The 19,482-nt window shown below is 46.1% G+C and overlaps 1 protein-coding gene across 3 annotated transcripts in view; it reads right to left on the bottom strand.

Moving 5' to 3' along the window:
- Positions 1 to 19,482, bottom strand: part of LARS1 (leucyl-tRNA synthetase 1) — a 497,298-nt gene that overhangs the window by 169,822 nt on the left and 307,994 nt on the right. For all 3 annotated transcript variants that reach the window (XM_085618114.1, XM_085618113.1, XM_085618116.1), the window contains 2 exons: positions 4,749 to 4,806; positions 2,548 to 2,611 (listed from right to left, as the gene is read on the bottom strand). In XM_085618114.1, coding sequence (XP_085474240.1) covers positions 2,548 to 2,611; positions 4,749 to 4,806 — 122 coding nt within the window. The remainder of the gene's footprint in view (positions 1 to 2,547; positions 2,612 to 4,748; positions 4,807 to 19,482) is intronic.

Here is a 19,482-nt window from a genome sequence, read left to right as displayed (position 1 = left end):
AAATAACAATGGGTATTACATAATTCCGAGACACATCACGATAGAATGCTAGAATGGCCCTTACGGACAACTTAGAGTATGAAGGCACAGTAGACCATCAGAAACAGGGCACTTCCACAGGGAGTAACTTTGCTCCTAGTGCAGCAAGTTTGAAAGTCCACAGGTTTGAGGAGAATTTCATTTAGTGTAATGATAATCCCCAGAAAAAACACATTAAGATATGTTGTTGTTACTAACCTTGGGCGGGTAACTCTGCTCCGCCAGTGGAGTATGCGGAGATTTACCTACTCCGCGGCAAACGCAGAGTAGGCAAAAATCTCCACCTCCGTGGCGGATCGGAGTTAGCCGCTCCCCCCCTCCCAAAGTCTTTAAAAATGTTAAAGAAAAAAAAAAAAAAGTTAAAGAAGCACACGCGTCAGACGTACAACGTAGTGTTTTTTAATTACAGAGCGGGACGCGAGGAGCAGGACGGAGAGCGGCCAGGCAGGGGAGGCGGCAGATAACAGGTAAGTGGCTTCTTTAACATTGTTAAAGATTTTGGGGAGGGGGGGAGGGAGCGTATTTCCACTGAGTTTTTTTTTAAACTCTGTGGAAATACGCGTAGAGGCACTACGCCCAGGGTTAGTTGGTACATTGATTACATTCTAATAATCTGAACAGTATCTAAAAATTCGGCCCTGGACTTCCTCAAATGAATTAATGAGAAAGATTCCTTTCTTAGTTTCACACATATCCTAAGTCATGCTGATTTAGCATTTCTGGAATTAAAAAAGCATTGCAAAAATTGTGGTTTTGAAACAAAAGTCTACTGTAAGCCCAAATATAGGAACAGGTTGCTGAGAATTGAGTCACCACCCACGAGCTTTGAGGGAGAAGATGCCCTTCAGACAGTTCTTAGAAATCACAAGTAACTGTTTTAAGATATCTGGGTACGATAAAGTCTCTGGTTTGTGTTACAAATTGACAACGCATAATTACTCAACAGAATAATAAAGAAAGCAAAGACAAGAGCACACAACAACTGTTGCGATGCTTTCCTTGAGACCTACCAGAAACCCCAGAATAAGAAACTGACCTGCATCACTACCATCTCTGCCAACTTGAATCAAGTCAAAAGAATTGTGCCAAAAGATTGAAACATCCTCAATACCGATGGAAAGAAGTGGCAGCCCCCCGCCCCCATAATTCAAATCGGGACTAAATATCTGGGGCTTATTAGTCCACATCCACAAATATACACTGAACCAGACTAAAGTAGCTACTGCATTATGGGTATTACCACCAGTAACATGACATTACCCCAGCAACATATGCAGTGCTTGCCCCTTCGCCTAAGCTACTAAAACTATGGATCTAGGGTGCTACAAATCAGGGCATTTTAAAACACATTATAAAACAAACAGTATGTTAATTACTAACGGCAATCCTTAGAAAGATTACCAGTACAGACCACTGTTTCTAGGTAAGGAAACCTCACCCACTTACTGTGGCATGCTTCATCATTGGTAGCCTTACCCCACACTACGAGGACAGGCTGCACCTCTTTTGAAGGAGTTCCTTATAAGGGTCTACAGAATAAAGAGAGGGATCCAGGTGATAATATTACCTCAAGGTAAACTCAAAGAAATGTATTTTTATTCAGGGCACAATACTAGACAAATGGTACATATTGAGTGATTCTGACTCACCTCAATAGGGTAGTCACTCTCAAAGAACCCCCTCAAAAAAGGACAAGCCTATTTTGGTAGTATTATCTTACTAGGATGGGTGAAGGCTACCAACAATAAAGAATGCTGCGTTATCCCCAGAGAATCCGACAATAAATATCGCTTTGATCTATAGTGATTTATAACCACTTATGTTGGATCCCAATGCTACTAGAAGCAGATACACACGTCTAATTCAAGAACTTCCTAAACACTCTGGACCCCATTCATCCCTCTAAAAATGCCAGACAGATGTGAGGCAAACCTGATGAAAAAGCGTGCCACCTAGGTTAGTGGGTGATGGTTCGGCTCCACTTTATGAAACCCACACTCCTGTGGGTATCCATCGCAAACCTTCTGAATCTCAATGGTACTCGAGTCCAATTTGACTTTGTATTACGTTTTCAGACATGTCAGTTACTCGCTAACAAGTATAAAATATCAAAACTATATTATTCTGAGCTTTTGCTCCTGATCCCTGAATTTAAAAGTTTGTTATTAATCAATTAATTAACATTGTGCATGGCACATGCCCTGCTAGTGCCTTGATAAAGTTTTAGATGATAACTCAGTAGAAGATCATTAGAACGGTTCCCATCGGTCCCCATTGCATATTACAGTGGCGATTCCCACTCCCCCATTTTATTCCCTAATCAGAACACTAAATTTAAAGTTGTTAATAGATACCTCTTTAGTTTTAAACCACAACTTTTCTGAAAGAGTAAACAATAGGCATGTGTGTCAGAGCTCTCTTACTCCACTTTCTGCACTTGTCCACAACAAACTTCCAAACTATTCCATCATTACCTTGAAAGCAGAGATAGTACACAGAGTTGCTTACCATCAGCAGAAAACTTTTCTATTGCTTGACTCAGGGTAAGGAAGTTGCCAGTAGATTTTGACATCTAAAAGACACAAAAACAGTAAAACCTTACTATATAGAACAAATCATAAAACCAGCAGATAGCTGGTTTTGGAAAGAGCGCACCCCATTAGTTCATTAATATCCAATTTTATTTATTAAACCTGGTGTGTAGGTCGTCTTTTCAAGAAGTATTTTTCAAATTCAAAAATAAATTATAAACACCTAATATAAACGGAGCATAGCATTAGTTTCTTCCTCCAATTATACTACTTCAGGGTTGGTGAATCGAGCATATCAGACCCAAAATAGATACTTCGCTATCAGAGTTTCCATCTACAGAGTGCTAGACTCTGTCTACCGAGGAGGAGATGAAAGAATACTGTGAACCTGCTTAGTGAGGTAAATGATCTGCTAAATCGAAATAGCAGGCATCGCACTTCCCTGTGGCCCCACAAGACATTTAGCGCTAACGGAGGTGCAGCACATCTCTGCCACAGGAGGGCAATTCATGACCGCATGAAGACAACACTTAACCTCTTCAAACAAGAATATACCTTGATATCATTGTTCCTTTTCCTTTACTGATTAATGTATCCCCTGTCTCCAATCCAGTTTGAGAACTTCACAAATACAAGCTCAGGGAATGGCTTAAGGGAACAATTTGTCAAAAGGACAGAGGGACTTCTTCACAATACAAAGAAGATCCCCCAAAATTGTAAGCTACAGAAAGACGAAAATATGTGACGGCCTAAACCTTTCTAGCTGAGGTATTAAGAACATGTACAGAGGCCCACAAAAGTGAACTTGGCTTTAATAAAGCTTGCAGACCTGAACCTTGCCTGATATGAAAGTTTCAGAAATGAGGTGTCTTCTACCATAGAAAAAACATCTATTGCTTTTTGTTAATTTGGGATTTATTGTTGGGCGTCTGGTGATAGTAGCTCGGTGTACTAAGCTCAAGTGGAAAATAATGTGGGATTGTAGACTAGAGGTTTAGCTAGTTATTGCTTTGCTTTATAGGGCAGGACTTTCTATATACCCTATAACTCTTTCCCTGCACGTTACCCTCCTCCTGCTCCTCTTTGCTTTTAACCTAGGATAAGAAACAGCAGTGAAAATATCTATTGGAGGGGAAGTATATGACAGAAGATGAAAATTATGAGTTAAAGAAAATGATGGTTAATTCTAGGTTGCAGGGTAGTGAAAAGTAACGACTAGCTTGCCATTGTAAGAACAGTTCATAAAAAGAAAGCTTTAACAAAAATTTCTAAATGTCAACCCTATTGATGTATTTTTCATTTCTTCAACATATACGTATTACCTCTAAACCAAAACTAACTTCTTGCTACAAAAACTACTTTCTCTGTGTTGCTACATTTCTTCAAAATACAATCTGTTTCCTTTGACATAAGCTTTGACCCTTCAGATAATTTGCACCAATTACAGCAACCCTCTTCATCATTACTTCTTAACAGCAACCCTCTTCATCATTACTTCTTAAAATAACTAGAAACTATATTGGCCAATTCCTGCTACTTCTGCTCTGCAGAGCTTCATGTGTAAGACAGAATTAGGTACTTATCAAAAGCTTTAAAATTCCCTCTGATTTTTAGTGGGCCATAGGCTCCAATGTTTCTTCTGCTAAATTGCATTCAGATTTTGCCCTCCAATTTCTAATCTACTCATATTACATCAGGTCACGACTATCTTTTATTTGAGCCTCCATCCCTTGTGTCTTCATACCACTGAGGAAATAAGCACCAAGCTTGAAGCATTTCAGTACACCTAAGAGATAGAGGGCACAACAGTAGGGAATAACACGGAGGCATAGCATTCTACCCTAACATCACTGTGAGGCAATCTGTAAAGCCAGAAGGGTGCCAAGTGCAGGGAAATGTGCACGAGGGTGGATGAATCTCCTGGGCTCCTTGCTGCAAGATTACACTTTTAGCCCACATGCCTCGCGTAGGCGGCTGAAGACTACTAATTTGATTTCCAAAGTAAGTGTCCTAATTCATAGGTCACACAGTTTTTACGTTATGGTTGGCACAGTTAGGTGGGAGGCTTAATAATCGCAAGGTATTGTTAGAATCGGTGTTCAAACTCTGCTTAAAGTCAGAACTAACATCCTCCCAAAAATAAAGACAAGAGAAAACAGCAGCAAAATAAAAAAATACCTTTTCTGAATTCAGCAAAAGATGTCCGTTTGCCCTCACAGCCACTGGCCATTTGTGACTGTAAAAGAAAAGAAATCTTTTTTGAGCACAAGCAGACTGCTGTCGATAAAAGCAGTTTTCATATCTTGACCGGTACAAAAATGAATAATATCACCAAAATTAAGTATTTTTGCCTCTTATCAGTACATACATAAAACAGTGAACATAGGAAGAAAGCACTTTAAAATGTGTTCTAAAGCTGCCTTAATGAGCGGTGTGTGTCTGCTAAGTAAATTAAACAGGCTGAAGGGCCATGTTAAAAATGAATAAATTCCCCCCAATCATTTTTAAATTTCCCCAATCATTTTTAACTTCCCCCAATCATTTTTAAATCAGACCTAGACTTCTGGAGCGGAAGACTAAAAAAACCAGTTTGAATAAGTGGAGAAAGAACGTCAAATTTCGTCAAGCTGGCAAGGTTCAGTAATTACTCCGATTTTTAAAGGTGGAGAGAGAACGTCTCCAGCGAGTTACAGGCTGATAGCACTTTTGGACGTAGATGCGTAGCACGACGACTCATTACTTCTGGAAGAACTGCCTATTTGGTCTGATAGCTAAAAACGAATCCCGCTCAATCAAACAGGCTTCAGGAACGGGTGTGGGACAACAACAAATATTTCATCACTCTCACTGATAACCAACAAATACAGCCGAAGGAAACAACAGCTGCACCTCTGTTTCATCGACCTAAAGGTGGCATTTGACAGCGTGGACCGTAACATTCTATGGGGAAAACTGCGCAACTGGAACATCCCGGACAAAATATTCAGAGGAATACTGCTCTTATACTCCAAAACATGGATGAGAGTAAAACTGGCTATCAAGAAAGTCCAAACCACCAAAGGGCTCAAACAAGGTTGTGTCCTGGCCCCCCATCTGTTTAATCTTTTTATGGCAGACCTCGCGCCAAAACTCGATAAGATCGCATCTCACTCACCTAAATTAGGTACCCTACCACTAACCCATTTATCCTACGCGGACGATGTTATCTTGATAAGCCTAACTAAGATCGGCTTACAAAGATCACTTGCAGGAATGTTGGAATTTATAGCCAACAACAAGCTAAAGATAATCACAAAAAGCAAAACAATGCTTATTGAACAAGTTACTTACCTTCGGTAACGATGTATCTGTAAGAAACATTAGTTAGTTAGATTCCTCACCTTAGAATATCCCCAGGCGTCAGACTGGATCCGGAAGATTTTTCGTCAGCAATACCCCTTGCGCGTCGCTAGGCGTCGTTTGCGGCTCCGCGTCAGTCGTCGGCGTCGTGCGCCGAAATGACGTCAGAGTACTTAGACGCCGCCCTCGCGCGCTGACGTCAGTTCTTGTACATAGCTTTCCGCGCCAGGAACGCAGAGCCATGCAAAGACCGACACTGGTGCCAAAAATAAAATCTAGGGGCCTGAAAAGGATAACCTTAACCCTAGATGTCAGTTCGCAGAACGGGGAGGATGGGTGGGTCGGTGAGGAATCTAACTAACTAATGTTTCTTACAGATACATCGTTACCGAAGGTAAGTAACTTGTTCATCTGAAAGAAACACGTTAGTTAGATTCCTCACCTTAGAATAGATACCCAAGCAATACCATCCCCGGTGGTGGGTCTGCGAACCAAGATCACACCAGAAAGTCCTGGAGGACAGAACGGCCAAAGAAGCCATCCCTCCGGACTTGGCTGTCAAGGCAATAATGCCTGGCAAACGTGTGTAACGAAGCCCACGTCGCCGCCTGACAGATGTCCTGCAAAGGGACACCCCGTCCCAAAGCAGTAGTAGCCGCTGTGGCCCGAGTAGAATGGGCGTGCAGCCCAACAGGAGGGTCCTTTTTTGCCAAGGAGTAACAAATTTTGATGCACAAAACGACCCACCGAGAGATGGTCCGTTTGTGCACAGCTTTCCCCTTCTTAGCACCCACGTATCCAACGAAAAGTTGGTCGTCCACCCGGAACTGCTTCGTGCGGTCCAAATAAAAGGAGAGCGCACATTTTGGGTCCAGACGGTGGAGCCTCTCTTCCTCTTTGGAAGGATGCGGAGGCGGAAAGAAGGTGGGCAAGGTGGGCAAGGTGACAGACTGCCCAAGATGAAATGGAGTCACCACTTTCGGAAGAAAGGAGGGACGAGGCCGAAGGACAACCTTGTCCGGATGAACAGAGAGAAAAGGAGGCTTTGAAGATTAAGCCTGGAGCTCACTCACCCGTCTAGCCGAGGTGATGGGGACCAGAAAAGCAGTCTTAAGCGTCAGCAGACGAAGAGGACAATTATGAAGAGGCTCAAAGGGAGCACACATTAGAAATGTGAGAACAAGATTCAAGTCCCACTGAGGCATTACAAAAGGGACAGGAGGGAACGTGTGAGTAATGCCTTTGAGAAAGCGTGTAACTACAGGGGACTTGAAAAGAGAAGGCTGATCAGGAAGCCGCAAGAAGGCAGAAATGGCAGCAAGATAACCTTTCAGGGTGCCCAGGGCAGAGCCCTGCCGGGCCAAAGAAAGAAGAAAGAGGAGAACCTCAGAAAGAGGGGCGGAAAAGGGATCCACAGCCTTTGCTGTGCACCATGCCACAAATTTGTTCCACCGGCAGGCGTATACCGTCTTTGTGGAGGGACGCCTGGCTGCCAGAATGATATCACAGACTTCAGGAGGCAAGTCAAATGGCATCAACTGCCGCCGCTCAATCTCCACGCATGGAGGTGGAGGCTGGACAGGTTCGGGTGGAGGACCGTCCCCTGCTGCTGCAACAGAAGATCCTCCCGAAGGGGCAGACGTATCGGAGGATCGGCCAACATACTGAGTAGCTCGGGATACCAGTACCTTCGTGCCCAATCCGGAGCCACCAAGATGACTTGGGCCCGGTCGCGCCTGATCTTCTTCAGCACTCTGGGCAGAAGTGGTATAGGCGGAAAGGCGTACAACAGACCGCAACTCCACTCGTGACGAAAAGCGTCGCCGAGCGAGTGCCGCCTTGGAAATTCCAACGTGCAGAACTGCTGACATTGCGCGTTCTCTTCAGTGGCGAATAGATCTAACCAAGGCTCTCCCCACTGCTGAAAGAGACCTTGCGCCACTTCGGAGTTCAGACGCCATTCGTGATCCATCATGCACCGGTGGCTGAGTTCGTCTGCTCTGGCGTTCAGAGAGCCCGCCAGATGTTGAACCACTAGGGTGACGCCCTGGTGTTCCAGCCTAGTCCACAGGCGCAGAGCCTCCTGACAAAGGGTCCACGACCCCACCTCGCCCTGTTTGTTGCAATACCACATGGCAGTGGTGTTGTCCGTGAACACCTGCACGACACTTCCCCTGACAGAGGGAAGGAAGGCTTTCAGTGCAAGTCGGATCGCTCTCAACTCCAACAGGTTGATGTGGAGACGAGACTCCGCCGGAGACCAGAGGCCTCTGATCTCCGCCTCTCCCATATGGCCACCCCATCCCAGGAGGGACGCATCCGTCACTACGACATGCTCCGGTTGGGGAAGGGAGAGGCTCTTGCCCTTGACCCAATCGCGGTCCGTGAGCCACCACTGCAACTGCTGTGCAGTGCCCTCCGAGATCAAGACATGGTTGGACAGGTTGCCGTGATGCTGGGCCCACTGAAACTTCAGGTCCCACTGCAGAGCCCGCATGCGCCACCTGGCGTGATGCACTAGTAGGATGCAGGAGGCCATCAGCCCCAGAAGCCGCAACACTAGCCTGACCGAAACCCAGGATAGAGGCCGAAAGATGGGAATCAGGGCCTGTATATCCCGGACCCGCTGTTCCAGTGGATGGACCCGGAACTGCGCAGAATCGAGAACCGCTCCGATGAAGAGGAGCTTCTGAGAGGGACTCAGATGTGACTTCGGCACGTTGATGGAATATCCCAGCAAATGCAGGAGAACCGCCGTAGTCTGGAGGTGGGAGACGACTGTCTGGGGCGAGCCCGCCTTCAACAACCAGTCGTCGAGATAGGGGAAGACTGGAACCCCTGATCTGCGCAGATGAGCTGCGACCACCGCCATCACTTTCGTGAACACCCGAGGGGCACTGGTGAGGCCAAAGGGGAGCACGGTAAACTGAAAGTGCTCTTGGCCCACCGTGAACCGCAGGTAACACCGGTGGGCCGGCAGGACGGGGATGTGGAAATATGCGTCCTGCAAGTCCAACGCTACCATCCAGTCTCCGGGGTCTAGGGCAGCTAGAACCTGAGCCAAAGTTAACATCCTGAACCTTTCCTTCCGGAGGAAGGCATTGACGTTCCGGAGGTCCAAGATAGGGCGTAGGCCCCCTTTGCCCTTCTTGGGAACCAGAAAGTAGTGGGAATAACAACCACGACCTACTTCTGGGCTCGGAACGCGCTCGACGGCCCCCTTGGCCAAGAGGGCCGAAACTTCCTCGTGGAGAAGTTTCAAATGATCCCCCGAGATACGGTGGTGCTGCGGTGGCATGGCTGGAGGGGTCGTCTCGAAGGGGAGGGAGTAGCCCCTTCGGACGATTTGCAGCACCCACCTGTCCGATGTGATGGACCGCCAGTGGAGCAGGTGATGGCGAACTCTGCCGCCCACTGGCGTGGAATGGGCCTGAAAGCTCGGACTAGGAAGGCTTTGAGGCGGATGCTGCCGGGGTGGATGTGGGCTGACCTAGTCGTCCTCCAGAACCGCCTCGGCGGAAACCACGTCGTGACCAGGTTGGTTCTGCGGCTGGTGGCTAGGCGCACGTGAGGAGGCACCCCTTCCTTGGCCACGAAAGGGGCGAAAGGCGGAAGTTTGCGACCGCGGTGCCGAGAGGCCCAAGGACTTGGCCGTAGCCCGGGAGTCCTTAAAGCGATTCAGCGCACTGTCCGCTTTCTCGCCAAAGAGGCGGGTGCCATCAAAGGGCATGTCCATGAGAGTGCTCTGGACATCGCCCGAAAATGACGTGGACCGCAGCCAGGCGTGACGTCGAAGCGCCACTGTGGTAGAAATGGCCCTACCCAGCGAGTCCCTAGTGTCAAGCCCACATCGGATAGCATGTCGCGCTGCATCCCTCCCATCGGCCAGAGCCTGGGTAAGTCGTGTCCGGACCTCCTCCGGACACAGGGGCAGCACGTCCTCCACCGATTCCCACAGAGAGTGGGAATAACGGTCCAAGAGACAGGCGGTGTTCAAAGACCGCAGGCCCAAACTAAGGGAGGAGAACAGCTTCTTGCCAAACTGTTCTAGTCTCTTGGAATCCCGGTCCGGCGGGGCGGTCGGGAAGGAGGATTGGGAGGTAGAGGCCTGGATAACCAGGCTCTCAGGGGTAGGGTGTTGGGACAGAAAACTGGGGTCGCCCGGAGCAGGGCGGTGGCGCCTGGCGACGTTCCTATCCACAGGAGGAACTGTGGAGGGCTTGGACCAGGTGCCCTGCAGAACGTCAATGAGGGCCTCATTGAATTGCAGCAGAGGCTCAGTGGAGCTTGCTGCAGACTGAAGCACCTCAGTAAGGACGTTAGTCCTCACAGCCACGGCAGGCAGCTCGAGCCCAAGGGCTGCGGCCGCCTTGCGCAGCACCACAGAGAAAGCAGCGCCCTCCTCCGAAGCCACAGTCGGAGGAGAGACTAATCCAGTGTCTGGAGAGGTATCCAGGCCACTGGCCTCCCCCAGCTCATCTGCCCAGTCCTGTGACAATTGAGCCTGAACGGCCATAGGATCCTCGGATCCCTCCCAGTTGTCCCCATCATCCGATTCCTGGTATACAGGAGGAAGGAGCGGAGCCGGGCGATAGACATAATGTATCTCTAGCGGCGCCGAACGCGGCGTCCATAGACGCCGTACCGGCGCCGGGCCCGGAGTGGGGCTGAACTGGGGCTCAACGTCGAGCGGAATCTACGTCGGCGTCGGGGGTGGTACCGGTGTCGACGCCGGCAGAGGAGGCGTTACGAGGTCGACCGGCGTCGGCGGGGACTCGGGAACGGGTCCCTCGGGCGCTTGCGGCGCCGGGGCCGGAGCCACCGGCAGGCAAGGCAGCCCATTAGGGTCCGCGGGGCCCGAAGGCGCGCCAGCGGGCGTCGACGGCGGAGCCAGACTCCTCATGGCCGAGAGGAAGGCACTGACTTCCGCCGGCGTCGCGTCAGTCCCAGGGACCGGAGGGTATGGGGACTTGCGCGGCGGCTGCGGCTCCGCCGGAGCCGCGGGGGTGGAACCACCCTGACCCTCGGCCGAGTCGCGCGACCGGCGAGGGGAGTCCGAAGAGCGGTGTCGCCTCTTGGACTTCGACTTACCCGAAGACTTGGATCCCGACGACCGATGGTGACGTCGGCTGCGGCTCCGCGACCGATCCTTGGACCTCCTCTTGGACCGAGATCGAGAGGCGCGCGGAGCCGAGTGGCGAATCTCGAGAAGCCTGCGGGACCGCTCCCGTCTAGCCTTCGAGGTCAGGGCCTTGCAGTCCGAGCACGACTCCGCGTCGTGGTCGAGGCCCAAGCAGTAAAGGCACCGGCGGTGATGGTCCGTAACCGACATCAAGCGGCTACAGTCAGCACAGGCTTTAAAACCAGGCATCCTACCGGCACCGGAGTCGAGACAAGATCAAAAAGGATCAAAAAAGTTAGTCAAAAATTGACTAAAGGGGTAGCTCTCCCGGATCTGCGCTTACTGGCGCGGAAAAAAGAAGAACTGACGTCAGCGCGCGAGGGCGGCGTCTAAGTACTCCGACGACGTCATTCCGGCGCACAACGCCGACGACGGACGCGGAGCCGCAGACGACGCCTAGCGACGCGCAAGGGGTATTGCTGATGAAAAATCTTCCGGATCCAGTCTGACGCCTGGGGATATTCTAAGGTGAGGAATCTAACTAACGTGTTTCTTTCAGATACCAGATGTCGGACCGCCAAACAATTCCAACTGGAGGGCAAAAAGCTAGTAGAAGTATCAAACTACAAGTACTTGGGGTTCTACTATGACAATCGGCATAACCATCAGGAGCAAAAAGCTTATATTACTCAGAGAGCAAATGCTCTATAATTCGCCTTCAGGTCCTTAACAAAAAACCTCAAGGGGCCATCATTCAAACCCCTACTAGCAGTACTAAAAGTCAAAATGCTACCAACGCTATCATACGGCACTACAGCTCTCAATGGGAAAGACACTGACTTGCTAAACAAAGCACAAGTTACAATCTACAAAAGAGTCTTTCAAATCCATCAGGGAGCCTCACCAGCACAGACCAGACTAGAATTTGGGGTAACCAACGAAACGCTGGGGAGAATGTGCGCAACCATCAAGCAATGGTACAGCCTGAAACAAAACATAGCAGTATCGGAACTGATTAAGGCTCTGTGGGACGAACTAGAGAAAGACGCAAAGTCCCCATACAACCAATACCTAAAAAAGGCCCTACTAGAAACTTGCACAAGAGAACTCTGGGAAACCAACCTGCCCTACCCGGCCTTTAAGCAAGCTATAAACAAATCAGCAAAGCTTCACTCGTTGCTAGCAGACAAAAACATCTTCAGCACGAGAAAACATGCCTGGATGGTAATGTCCGACTACAAATCTCTCACCCCAGCACCATACCTAAACATCACGTTCTTGGCCTACAGAAAGCTACAATTAATGGCCTTGCGTCTAGGTAAATTCCCGTCTACCATGGACCAGCAAACTTGGGTCCACGACGGGCCTAAAGATTGTAGACTATGTGGGAGTAGTAAAGAGGACCTTGTCTGCATTTGTCCTAAATTATCTCAAACACAAGTCACTTTACTAAAACACGCCATGAACATTAGAGGCATAAGAACAAGTAGATCGGCAATTATGGCGGCCTTGGACCCAAAAGACACTTCATTGAATTGCCAACTAATAAAGTTCCTCTCAGTTCATGCACAAGCACTAAAAAGGAACCCTGTGCCCTGTTTGCTAATAGCAAATAAGACGGGCTTCTCAGAAGCAGATCGTACTCCTGAACACAATGCAGAATATTACTAGAACACTGGGAGGAATATTCTTCAATCCGACACAGCAGACTAGGGGTCAATCAACGTTCCAGACTCACTAATTGGAAACTCTGCACTTTAAAAAGGTCTGCATTTTTTAATAATGATACTTTTCATATATAATTCTAGTTGAAACGCAAGACTTATGATTTTTAGGAAACAAAATATTTTTTTTTTAATCACAGCGTTGTTTTAGTAATTGTATTGTTATGGTTTTAATTAACTGAAAAACGTTTGACTTGACATGTTAAAAATGAATACAGATAATTTTATATAAAGCCCTATTTAAGTATAACGGCCGGGCATCTGCAGAACCTTAAACATGAACAAATGACTGAGGCTTTCCCTGGGAAAGGTGGCCACCCTAAGCACCGATAACATAATGCATATAACTGTGAAAATGGACTGCAATTCCTGTAAGCAATGGTAATACATATCAGAATAGAGCGTGATTGTTACACAAATAAATTCAAAATCCGAAATGTAACTCGCAATCAATCTACCACTCTCGTAAAGCCAGTGCTCTAATTTATCACAATTTGAAATCTTGAGCTTTGGCACTTAAGGCTCAATAGCGACATCTACTGGCACGGGATCCAACATTACTGAACGCCAGTAACGACAGCTCTACAAGATTCTCACGCACACAGAACATGCCTCTAAGAAAGTAATGGGCCGCACTATTGTATTGTATTGTAATTGCATTTGTATAGCGCTTACTACCCCTTACGAGGGTCGAAGCACTTTTTCGGCGAGTAGCATGCTATTCCGGGATCCACAGAGGATTTGTGTTGAATTAGTATAGAGAAACATGCAAGTAATTTTTAAGTGTTGGATAGGTTAGTTATTTGGATTCGGAAGGATAGAAGAGGAAAAAATGTTCGTATTTATATAGCGCTTGTTACCCCTGATGGGGTGTTGAAGCAGCTTCAACACAATATTGCCCTTGCTAATGGCTGTTAACTGTATGTGGTAAATAAGCAACAATGGTTTTATTGGGAAAAATTCAAATTAGGAATGCTTCAATTAAGAACAAATGAGACAGAATTGAACATTACTAAGGAATGTGGAAGGAGTAGTGGTCTCTGGAGTGTATCAGTCCTTCATACTCGCCCTTCGCACCACTTTCCTCTGCAGTCTCAGTCTGTTAAACACTTACACCCTTCTAATTAGGGCAGCTCTTGAAAATCCTGTATCTACATATATCACACTTCAAGTCCTGCTTTCTCATTCTTTTCACTGTCCTTCTGTATGTGTCCCCCCTCAACCAACCCAGCATATAAACATAGCATTATTTTCCTCCAGCACTGCTATTTTCACAGCGGCAGATACCTTCTCCTTCATACACAACAGTAGTTACAATTCGCACCTTAATGACCATAGCTCTGTGTGCTCTACAGAAAAGTCAAGGATTGGATGAGCATGGACTCGTAGGACTTTATGACCCACTAACAGTCAGAAACCAGCACTGCTCTCAGCCTCAAGACCAGAGCTGTCAATTGTGTCCTGTCATTAACACCCACAAACTATACTCATCCAGACACCCACAGGTGACATAGCTCACAGTATATACAACACAAGTGTCTAATGTCGTATGAACAAACTAAAGAAACATCTGCAAAAGCAAATACTCTTTGGGAATGCAAGATAAAGTAAAGGAGGAGTTACTTACCGTCGGTAACACACTTTCTGGTGGATACTCTAACTGCAGATACTTCACTGAAAATGCCTACAGAGGAAGGCACTGCTCTGGTACTTACCTTAGGCAATGCTCTTTCTAGTGGATACTTTATCTAACCACAGATTCCTCATCACTCTTCTGCCTCCCCATTCTGTGGAATGGAATTTATTCCAATCTAAAAGGTCCGAAATTAGAGATCTGTACACTGGCACAAACAATTGGTTTTCAGCTTTTGGGGCTGAGGGCACGGACATTGTCAAGGAAGAAACTGACAACCGCCCGATGGGGTGGTGCCTATATGAGGCTTCAGCTCTCTATTCCGGGGCTGAGCGGAGTTCATTTGGAGCCACACAACGCCACTTACTGGTGTGCGGGATAATCATGGAAAATCTTCCATATCTATACTGCACCTGGGGATATTGTAAAGGTGGATAATCCGCGGTTAGAAGTAGCCATAAAAAATGTGAAGTTTTAACAGGAACTGCATTGCTAACATGGATTACCTTATTTATTTATTTATATAAAGTTTTATATAGCGCTGACGTGGCCCAAACGGGTATCGGAGCGCTTTACAAATAATCGAGGTACAAACAGAGTTGCAGGTAAAAACAACAACGATAAGTAAGATACTGGAGAAGATAGAGGAGCAATACAATATGCCAACGCAAGAGGAAATAGAGTAGCATATAAGTGCAACAGACAAATAGAGGGGTTGAGCACAAACCAACGTCACAAACATAGTCAAAAGCATAGGACCCTTAACGGTGTTTACAGTCATTGTTGGGAAATCAATTTATATTTTTGCCTGTACAGTGATGAACATGAACAAAGGGCCCAGTCGGGACCCATTTCAGTCAGTTTTTAATTACTGCTGAAATTGAGACCCAAGACTGGCCCAGTATAAAGCCCTGGGCACAGAATGCCAGTGACGCAGACTTTTGTTTCAGTTGAAAAATCGTAGGGTAGATAAACATACACGTCAACTCACTGTTTTCAAATGAAGTGGCTGATACAAAACATAAGAGATTGCTTTCCTATGAGAAACAGCCTCCAGCCTTAAGCGTCCTCGATTGTATGTATTTTTAGGTATGCATTTTATTGTATTTTTGATGGTGGCCTATACTTCTTGTTTGAACTCTGAGAAACGTAACCAGGCACGCTCATTAGAGCAGTACTAGTGCATATTTGTCTATTGTTAGTTTATGCTGCATTCAGGGCTGACTTTAGATGGGTGTTAGCTATTGACAGCTTTCTGGTATGAATGCATTTATTGTTTTCTGATATCTGTAAGGATAATCTTGTATTACATCCTCCATTTCTTCTCACAGTTAGGGCACATATCTAGTTAGGCGGGCATTAGACTTTGATATGCACCATCTTCCTCTTCATGACCTCTATCCATATACCTTCCGTGTTTGAGGGTGGCCCCATGAACGTCTGAACATTAGACTTCTTCCTAGCAATTGAGACAGTGATAGTGTTTATGATGCGCTAATATTGATGCATACTTGGTCTTGTTTGGTGTGTTTCCTCTCCACTCTAGACTTCACAGCCTTAGAAGAAGCTTGCTATCTGAAAGCCTCCTTCCCTTGTTCCCTTGATCAATAATGCTGGGTGGCATTGCAGAAAACGGATTCTTCTTTTGGGATGGAAGTAGAGTCTGTAGTGTTGTGTAATTCCTATAAACCTATATATGATCTGTGCATTTAGACAACATAGACTGTGGGATTGGTGTCCAGACTGATTCCTGACACCGCCACTGGCTAGGTTTGCCTGTATACCAGCTAGCTCACAGTGCCAGTAGAAACCCCTCTTACCAAGGAGAGAATAGTTCTTGGCAACTACCGAACATGACAACTCTGTCCCATTAGGGATCATGGAAACAGTGCGATATCTTTCGCTCAGTCACTCGTGGTCACTTTGTCTAAGAGAGATGCACAGAATAAACGGTGGGGAAGTTCTCAGTAAGTATTTATTGAACCAGCTTCATTCTAGTGTAAAATAAGTGTGCTGAAACAACCATTAGACAGAAACAGATATAAATGATCATAAGCACCAATGGAGCATGCTTCCATCTCTTCTGACATTGGATGTACCATATGCATCTCAGCAGCCCTTTAAATAGCCTCACTGTATATGGAAAATCACCAGGGTGCAAAAGTCTAGAAGGGTAGGAGCTGAACCCTTCCTCCAAGGAGTCTGTATCGAGGTCTTGCCATCTATCTTCTCCTCCACCTGATATATCTGGCATGGGTTGTTCACACGGTTGCTTCTTCTTGAGGTTCCTGGAGGTTATAACCCAGATTGTTCCACCTCTTCAGTCCTACTCTCCTCTGTTCTAGCGAGGATCTAGGAACCCTTGAAAGATTCCTCAAATACTTTCTTTTTCTACATTAGGGCCACCATTTTCGCCTCGAGTCGAAATGTGTTCCTCTTGAAGTCAAGCACATGCTGTTCGGCATAGTGTTAGGGCAGTCTTTCTTTTCCAGATTAAGGTGTCTTTTCTCTTAGACTCGCTTTCCTTCCTCTGATCTTGAACTCCTTTTGAGATCATGTCAGAGTCTGAGGTTTTGTCCCCTCCTGTGTATTATGCTTCGACCTATGGGGTTTCTTTGGTTTTACTTTCCCTTCAACTGCTGGCACTTCAGGTGTCAATCATGATTTTGGGCACACAGAGTCCAACATTTTCAACCCAGCCACACCAAGACCCTTCAGCATTGTAGGTATACATTTCTTTGAAATTTACACAATGTCTTTCGGCGCCTTTCACTGCATCTTTCTTTTCAGAGTCAACCTACTTTGATTCCCTGACTTCGGTCACCCTCCTCTATGACACCTCCAGTTCTTTGAGCATATCCTCATCGCTCGACTGTCTTGAGTCTTTAAGAAAGCTCTGTTTTATAAATCATAGTCTAGTGTGCCCATCTTTGCTTATCTTGACTGTGTTCTTGAGAGGAACTCATCACGCGCCATACACCCTTAATACTTGTGGTGCTTGGGTAGGCATAAATTGCAAACCTAATAATGGTCCTTTTCAGCTGGTTCCCGATGCCATTTCGGACAAAATCTAAAAGGGGGATTTACCATTTCTAGAGAAAATTACAACCCCATATCATGTTTTCCAACCCACGTGATCGAATTACAAATATTAAGCCTGCGTCTTCAGTGTTCTGCTGTTTTCTTAGATGTTTGATGTCTTCATCAACGCTTTCTGCCCTTTTCCGAGATTTTCACCCTTTCCCTACACTTACATGACTTTGATGATCTCCTTTTTGTTGTGGGCTGTGCTTTCAAACCCAAAGGCAGAAAAAAGACTCAGGAGATGGCAGCCACGTACCGGGGCATTGTGGGAGTGTCACAGGGGACGGACACCACACATCTATTGATTGTTGTCCCAAAGAAAAAAATAAAGATAAAAAAGGGAACATAGGGATATTTCCAGACTCGACCACTCAAGGTTCGAATAATGTACAACATGTGAATCCAGAAAAGATTCAAGCTGCAAATACCAAGATTTTGAATTGAAGTAGCAAGAAGGAGGGTGAGCTTGCTAGGATGGTAGTGTACAATCCACTGGATCATATTAAGGGGTCTACCCCCACTATTAGCTTCTCAGTTTGTCCACGTTGCTCTTAAAGATCTTCGACTTAAACCACGCAATTACTTCTGTCATGCACTGGAGGAATTTCCATTTGGAACTGGAACGATCCCCATCTAAGTGAATTATTGTATGGGCATCATTTGCATATGCAGCAATGGAGTTTCCAAAAGACTATATTAGTACTGCTAAGGGAGCAACATAATAATTAAATAAGGTGGGGCCAAGGGAAGAACCTTGGGAAACCCTCTCCTCAGTTCTAGAGTTGGGAATAACAGGAGGAAGATGAACAGTCTGCTGATAACTAAAGAGAGAAAGGGTGATCCAACCACAAGACACTGCCACAAATGCCTGCATCGTTAAGGCCTGAAAGAAGTGTGTGTGAGACTGCATCAAAACTGGCAGAGAGGTCTAGCAGGATGAGGGCAGCCGAGTCACCGCCATTAACTATCAGCCGCGATTCATCCAGGATAAGAACAATTTCCATACTATGAAGTGGCTGAAATCCAGACTAGGCAGAATGGAGGATAGCATTTTATTTAGGGGAAAAAAGTAGGGAGTTAATGACTTTCACAAAGATTTTAATTGGGAAAGATAGACACGAAACAGAAAGTAAAATATTTGGTGCCGACAGGTCAATGATGTGTTTTTTTTTCCAAGCAAGGGTAATGCAAGTGCATTTTTTCAGCAGATTACAGATCTCCCTAACAGCTGTTCCAACAAACTAGAGACGCAGGTAAAAGATGTGCATGAAGCGGACCCAGATTGAGTCTTAATGGCTACCATTTTAAGCAGATCTATTGAGGTAGTATTAAATTCACGCAAATACAGGGCTTCGATTTTCGCCCGTCACCAGTACCTTTCCAAACAAGGAAGGCCAAACAATGGTGGCCAGGCAAGGCTTGGGGTCTAGATTGAGCTTCTTCAGCTCTGTAGTTAACAGTGGGTGGATACGGTCTAAGGGATTAAAAGACTTGTTCAAGTGAGGCAATGAGGCATTTTGTTAAAGTGCCACAGTGGCAGGTTCAAAAGAATATAATACAACACGTTAGAATCAAAACAACCTTCATAGCAACTTTCTGTCACAAACAGTTCTTAATTACACAAGAAAAGTGAAATCTAGACTTGGAAGCAACAACATGCATCCACGAACATAAAGCGTTTCCTATAAAAAATATGTCATCCCTTATTTTGAAAAGTTGTTTCTTTGTGACAATATAGGCCAAATTTCGTGTGCTAACAAACACCGGTCATCTGTGTCAGCATCCTTCCACAGACTAACGCGTACAATAACCACAGCTTGCTGTTTTAAAGGGGACACTCAAATTACCTCACTTCATTAAACAAGCACAAGAATTCCTTATGAAGGCAATGCTGTGATACTGCGGCTAAAGCGTCCACGGCTATTAAGGTATCATATGCATCTGGTTTCTCAGAGCTACACTGCACATAGGATTGCAGAAGTAGTTTTTAACTTGGTGGGAAAACGAGCG

The sequence above is a fragment of the Triturus cristatus genome, chromosome 7 (genome assembly GCF_964204655.1).
Source record: "Triturus cristatus chromosome 7, aTriCri1.1, whole genome shotgun sequence".
Taxonomy (NCBI): Eukaryota; Metazoa; Chordata; class Amphibia; order Caudata; family Salamandridae; genus Triturus; species Triturus cristatus.
The sequence above is the reverse complement of the archived record's forward strand: the minus strand, read 5'-3'. Positions and strand labels throughout refer to the sequence as shown.